Genomic DNA, 7,536 nt, shown 5'->3' on the forward strand with positions numbered 1-7,536 from the left:
GCAGAAAAATACATAAAATAAGGATTTTAATTACACACTAAATTTGTGTCATTTTCCCAAGTAGCTAAAGCCTTCTGGTAGTTTCTCCAATCATACTCATTCTTGCTCTTTGAAGCATTAGTGTAAATCATTATATCATTTACACCAAAATTTTTATCATCTCCAACAGTATTTCTCTGGAGTTCTTACTTGTAACAAATGATGTCTGCATCAAGGTAGACTTCTCTTTAATTAATGCTGTTTTGTTACTAATAATGTCCTTAAAGTAGAAAGGTAGTGATGCTAATAGCTCAGTAAACCTATGAAAAGTCACAAAGTTCCTATGTATAATCATATAAGAAATATTTATTAAGTAATGAAGTTCATTTTTAAGTACAATTCTCAACTTACTTTGAGTTTTGGAACATATTAATCATGTAAAACAAGATGTGACTATAGTTGTACTGCAAGTCCATGAATTAACACATGAATACAAATTTCTGATTGAATCACTGGAGATAGCAAAATGAGCCTAAAATTGAATGGGAGGAATGATATGGTCTGTATTGCATTTAGGAAATTTCTAGGTGCTTTTAATGATTCCTACGTATACCTTAGTGCAAAGGTTTTTTTTTCATCTTAATTCACACATTCTCCTAAGAGTAATGAGTGTTCACTAATTCTGAAACATCAACATTTCTTTTTTTTAATAGAACATTTTTATTTAATTAATTAATTTAGAATGTTTTTCCATGTTTACATGATTCATGTTCTTTCCCTCTTCCCACCCCTTTTTCCCCATAGACAACACACAATTCCCCTGGGATTTACATGTATCATTGATCTAGACCTTTTTCCATATAATTGCACTAGGGTGATTGTTTAGAGTCTACATCCCCAATCATATTCCCATCAACTCATGTGTTCAGGCAGTTGTTTTTCTTCTGTGTTTCTGCGCCCACAGTTCTTTCTCATAAGTAAATCAGAATTGTCCTGGGTCATTGCATTGCTGCTAGTAGAGAAGTCCATTACATTTGATTATACCACAGTGTATAAGTCTGTGTGTAATGTTCTCCTGGTTCTGCTCCTTTCACTCTGCATCAATTCCTGGAGGTCATTCCAGTTCACATGGAATTCCTCCAGTTTATTATTGTTTGAGCACAATAGCATTCCATTACCAACAGATACCACAATTTGTTCAGCCATTCCCCAATTGAAGGGCATCCCCTCATTTTCCAATTTTTTTGCCACCACAAAGAGCATGATCATAACTATTTTTGTACAAGTCTTTTCCCTATGATCTTTTTGAAACACCAATATTTCTGAAGAACCTGAAGATAAAAGTAACACAAAGAGCAGTAGAAATAGCCAAGGTGGGTTCAAATAGGCTGTAGCACATTTCCAAATATATTCATGGTAGATATATATTTCTAAATTCAAAGTCCAGTTGGTCACACAGAGGTCTTATGTACACATTGAAGCAATGAGGGGATACTCATTGCACACACCCAATACCTAGCCATTAAAGAAATCAGAATCTCTTTTCTTGAATACTTTTCTGAACAACTTCACTGGAATGCAAGGTCTGACTCAGGAACATCTTTTTAGGAGAAGTTTTACAGCCTCTTTTACCTCCTTGTTCCTCAGACTGTAAATCAGAGGGTTCAGCATGGGTATCACAATACCATAAAACACCGAAGACAACTTATCATTCTCTTCTGTTTCACTGGACGAAGGCTGTAAATACATGTAAGAGAGTGTCCCATAGAAAATGGTGACAGCTATGAAGTGGGAGGCACAAGTAGAGAAGGCTTTGCGTCTCCCTGAGGCTGAAGGCATCCTCAAGATGGCAGCCAGAATGTAAATGTAGGAGAAGAAAACAACCAGCAAGGTACTGGACAGGTTAAAACCCACAAAAATGATTAATAACATGACATTGAAAGAAATATTAGAACAGGAAAGGGTCAGGATTGGCGGCAAATCACAAAAGAAATGATTGATTATGTTAGAATTGCAGAAGGACAAAGAAAAAAGAAAGCCTACATTTGTGGTGGCATTCAAAGAACCCATAAAAAAGGATCCAGTGACCAGCAAGATACAGACCCTCTGGGACATGACAACTGAATAACGGAGCGGGTTGCAGATGGCCACATAACGATCTATAGCCATGGCAGCCAGAAGGAATAATTCACTTGTGACAAATATGCCATAAACATATAATTGCATCACACACGCAGAGAATGATATAGATTTGTCTGAAACCAGGAAGTTTAGTAATGTCTTGGGAGTGATAGCAGAGGTGTAAAAGAGATCAGCCACAGCCAGGTTTTGGAGGAAAAAATACATGGGAGTGTGAAGGCGGGCATCGAGTTTGATGAGCAGAATCATTCCGACATTGCCCATTAGAGAAGTCATGTAAATGACCAGAAACACGAGGAAGAGGACATACTGTAGTTCTTGTTGAACTACAAATCCCAATAGAATAAATTCAGTTACTCTGGTGTTATTTCTGTTGGTCATGGCTTTCCTATAATCTGTAGATAAAGAATACAAAGAGAAAGACCAAGAGATTTTAGTGACCTTAAGTTAAGAAAAAATAACATATTTGAAATAATGTCAGGTCATTTCCTTTTTTAAAAAATATCTTATTTTATTGAACTAGTTCTTTTTCATGTTACATTCCTTTCCGAATCCCTCTTCATTACCTGGCCAAAGGACCCTTCCCTTGTAACAAAGAGTGAAAAGGAAGGAGAAGAAAGGAGTTCAGCAAAATCAGCCACTATGCTAACTGTGGCTAAGGATGCTCTATTTTCTCTCTCACTCCAATTTTGCTGTGAGATTATCGTGCCACTAGTTAACTTTCCTCTAGCATCCTACAGTTTATAAAACACTTTACATTTCTTTATTTTGAAATTCAATCCGGGGATGTAGGTTTTACTATTATCTCCAGAATAAGAAATTAGGCAAGCAGAGGATAAATGATTTACCCAGTGTCTCATTCACTTATGTATGATGCAGGATTTGAACTCAAGACTGCCTGTCTCCAGGTTCAGTACTCTAGTGACAACACCTAGCTTCCTCCTTCTGATTTCCTATTTTTTTTAAAAGACATTATTTATTGACATTCTTAAAAGATGAAATCCACAGGACTCTGAAAATAAGCCAATAATACTAGTACTGTTGGTCATCCTGGAGGTATTCTGGAAACATTTTTCAGTTTCCAAGACAGGGAAAAGATGAATGTGAAGTGATATTTAGATCCAGAGAATGACATGTTGTTAGAGCTGGAAAATGAACTGAAAGAGACAGAACTATAAGGGATTCAGAATAGGAAATGTTAGCTCTGAGTAAAGGGATCCTGGAACCAAGAACCTAGGGTGCTCTGAGATGTTTGAGGAACTTCAAATGTCAGAAATGAAAGGTATATTAGAGATCTTGAAGCCAAGTCTTTTTTCTGTGTGTGTTAACAGATGAAAAAACAGAGGCCATGGGAAACTTACATGATTTGTAGAAGGTCATACTAAACTACAACTTGAATTAAAAGCTAGACGTCCTTACATTCAATCTAGTATTGTTGTGTTTTTTTTTCTTTTGAAGACAGATCTCCCAATTTTCCCCAGGATGAAGGTACTGTGGTTACTCATCTCCCAATGTTGCTGCTGATTCCATTTTTAATTTGGGCTAGTTCACCTCTCTTCCCAGAGCCTGCTCCTTATGGCTCAATATATTGGTGCTAGTCTTACTGGGGACATCCAAATATCACTAGCCCCACTGTAGCTCAGAACTCCTGAGCTCAAGGGATTTATTATCCTCAGCATCCCTCAGTAAAAGGGATGAGGCATGTGCCATAATGGCCTCCCTTTTTCTCCCTCCCCATCCCTTGCCTGTGCCCTCAGCTTACACATGCTCCTTTTCTTCCTAGTAACAGCACAGGTCTCTTTGTCCCCACCACATCAGCCATATAGATACAAGGTTGGTGTGTCTGAACTGATGTGCCCCTGTCACCTTAACCTTATTGTCTCACTGTTGCGCCACTCCTCTCCTGACCACTATGCTCATGCTACAGATAGTCTTTGTTTCATTGCTCTCCTCTGTCCCAAATGGTTTGTTTTGTTTTTTTCCCAACCAAAGATCAAAAAGATCAGTTAGTGAAGTCGGATTCCATCTTGGTTCTGCCCCTAACAAACCTGTCCCTCCTCCCATCTTACCTGTTTCTTTTGGTAGCATCTCAGTGTTCACCATCAACCAGGCTCAGAATCTTTGTTTGACTTTTCCCATTCCCTTATTAGACATTTTCAGTAAATTGCCATATCCTGTCAATTCTTCCTATAGAAAAACATCTCTTGCTTCCATCTTGTCATTTTACTCCCATGACCACTCAGAGATTCCAGGCCCTCATCACTCCAGGTCTGGGCTATCATATTGCCTTCTAATGATTCTCTCTCTTTCCAATCACTTCCTTTTTCAACCATCATTCATAAAGTTTCCAAAATACCCTGCCTCAGGCACCCAAGGCTCCTGTCCTTCTCAAGAATATCCACTAGTTCCTTCTTGATGCTAATTGTATATTTAAGATGAAAAATCTTTCAACAGGTATTTAAGGACCAAACTAACTTCCTTCTAGTACTCCTTTCTCAATATTCTTTTTCATACTCTTTCTATTCCAGCCAAACTGGTCTGCCACTTCTCCTCCAAAGTACACCTGCAATCTCTAGTTGTTGTGCATAGGAACAAGTTTCACATTTCATGAATGTCTAACTTCCTTATTCCATTTTTAAAACCTTTATTATTCCTTCAAGGTCTAGTTCAGGCATTCCACATCCTCTAGGAACCTATCCCATTAGAAGCATTTTCCTCCTCAGTTTTTACTCTGTCTCTGTCTCTCTCTTTCTCTCTCTCACTCTTTTTTTCTCTCTTTCTCTCTCTCTCTCTCTTCTCCCTCCCTCTCTCCCTCCTTCTCTATGATGTGGACTTTGCCTCTCATCATTCATTGCTTTTTTTTTACATATTATCCTATGTAAAAGACATAGCCTTCCCTCTTCCATTAGAGTAGGAGAAAATCTTGTGTGCCAGGACAGAGTGCTTTTTTTCTCTGTATCTCAAGCCCTGAGCACCAGGCCATGCATGTACTAGTACACAGGAAAGTCAGTTAAGAGCAGGAAGGAATTGTAGAGGTAATCTAGGACAGACTTCAAATGTGGCTCAGTAATTAATTTAAAACATGAATTGGAGTGATAAACACATTGTATAAGGCATCTAGGTGTTATAGGGGATTGAGTATTGGATTTAGTGTTAAGAAGACGAGTTGAAATTTCCTCAGACACTAGCTGTACAAATCTGGGCAAGTCATCTAATTTCCTTCTAGTCTTAGTTTCTACAGCTATAAAATGGAGAAAATGATGGCACCTACCTCCCAGAGTTGTTATGAGGATCAAATGAGATATCTGTGAAGTGCTTTATAGATTAGAAAATGCTATGGAAATCCTGGATCTTTCCTTCCCAGAAATGAAGGGGATGGACTAAATGATTTCTAATGTCCTTGATGTTCTAAAACCTTAGAGCTCCAGTCCCTGAAAGTGATATTGCTATTCTCTTGAAAGTTCAGTCCGTAACTCTAGAATGTCAGAAGTCCTACCTAATCAACCCATCACTCATTAACTTTTAATTTGCCTTTTCAGATCAGAATCAGCACCTCTGTCTCTCTGACCTGATCCTCCCATCTCTGCTTCTCTGAATATTTTTTTCCCAGGCACACACAATTTATTTGTAATAATGACAATTTGGTTTCAGAGGAAGGATTCTCACTCCAAATTCTTTGGTTCCCATCAGGTCTAGGCTGACTAGAGTCTTTCAAGTGACATCTCTTCAAGTGCTCCAAATTTGAGTACCCATAAAATAGCCAATTAGCATAAAGGCTGCTCTCCTGGGCATTTCTGGGCCCAGAGGATGAAAAAAGATCATGAGAAAAAGTGATCATTAGCTACTTTCCTTCTGACTTCCCAGGAGTACTGCCATTTTCCAATTACTTGGGAATTTTGCAGTAATAATTATAAATTACATTTCTTAGGCTGTGGATTATCTAATTCTACTATATAGAGAGTCAGAAGTATATCTATAAGAGAGTCATAGAAAAATTAAGTGGTTTACCCAGAATGAGAGGAATAATGAGCATAACTGGTCAACTGCTGTCAGATTTTGTGAAATTTGGGGAAATGGCACAGATTTAGTATGTAATTATTTTTTAAATTTTATATATTTTATTGCCTTCATATTTTATAATTACTGATTGCAGATTCCTGGAATCCACATGTGTTGAGTTCATATAAAATGAAGTCCTACTGTACTCATGAAATTTGTCATTGCCATTTTTCATTTTTGTTAATCATTTCCACTCATTCTGACCCTATTTGGGGTTTTCTTGATGAATATACTTGAGTGGCTTTGCTATTTCCTTCACCAGCTCTTTTCATAGAGGAAAAGTAGAGGGGAAAGTGGTTAAATGACTAGCTCAGAGTCACGCAGTAAGTGTCTGAGGCCAGATTTGAACTTAGGAAAATTAGTCTTACTGACTCAAGATCCAGCACTCTATCCATTCTGACACTTAGCTACCCCAGAATTTATCAAATGTCTTTGAGTTAACAGAGGTCCTTGCTTCTGAACTCTCAAAAATTATCATATGGGTTGAAAGTCTCATTTAACTTTTTATGTTCTTTTTTTTCTTCCTTGAAGCAAATAAGGTCACCGTTTTAGAGCTGAAAGAAAAATTAGATTTCATTTATTCCAATTGCTTATTTTTTGGATGAAGAAACTGACATCTGGAGTTGTCTAAAATCACAGTTTATAAGTAGCAGATCCAGGATTTGAATCTAGATCCTCAGTTCAAAGAAAAAAAATCAATGCTTTTGACATTGTTCCATATTGTCCTTCTTTCTATATTTTTAAGGAAAACTTAATTCATCTTAATAAACTAGAGACTATTGCTAAAGACCACCACCCATTTTCTTTTCTCCTAGGATAGAGGCCAAGTTCTTCTTTATGAATACATAAATAATATATGATAATGGCAAAAGTACAGACACTGTACATGCTCCGTTACTCCCTCGCAATACTTTTCTTTGTTTTCTAAATTTCCTTTTGACTAAGTTACCTAATGGCATTTGATTTACTCCCAGGAAATGACTGAAGGAAACTTGAGGTGCTGTGGGATATGATTTATGGCTTCCAGTAAAACCCAAGGTTGTACCAGACACTTGGAGATCTTTTGGTAAAAACTTTTTTTAACTGAGCTGTGCCAGTTTCTGATGTTTGCAATAGCACTTCAATGTATGATGACTATGACCACTGTGATGATGGCAGTGCTTCAAATTCAACGTATATTTGTCAACCCCCCCATTATGCATAATCTACCATGTTAGGCACAGGGAGCACAGCGTCAACAATGAAAGCATGATCATCATTATGAGTTTTTAACCTCTTAGAGGAATATATTATATAGACATACAAATAAATACAATATACTTAGAGTAAATAGAGATAATCAATAACAGCTGCAGATGA

The 7,536-nt window shown here is 37.3% G+C and overlaps 1 protein-coding gene across 1 annotated transcript; it reads right to left on the reverse strand.

Annotated features, from left to right (window-relative positions):
* Positions 1–1,569: 1,569 nt before the first annotated feature.
* LOC123252677 (putative olfactory receptor 5AK3) lies at positions 1,570–2,499 on the reverse strand. The gene has a single exon (XM_044681944.1). It carries the CDS (start codon positions 2,497–2,499, stop codon positions 1,570–1,572), a length of 930 nt encoding a protein of 309 aa, XP_044537879.1.
* Between the last annotated feature and the right edge of the window lie 5,037 nt (positions 2,500–7,536).

This window comes from Gracilinanus agilis, chromosome 6, assembly GCF_016433145.1.
Source record: "Gracilinanus agilis isolate LMUSP501 chromosome 6, AgileGrace, whole genome shotgun sequence".
Classification (NCBI taxonomy): domain Eukaryota; kingdom Metazoa; phylum Chordata; class Mammalia; order Didelphimorphia; family Didelphidae; genus Gracilinanus; species Gracilinanus agilis.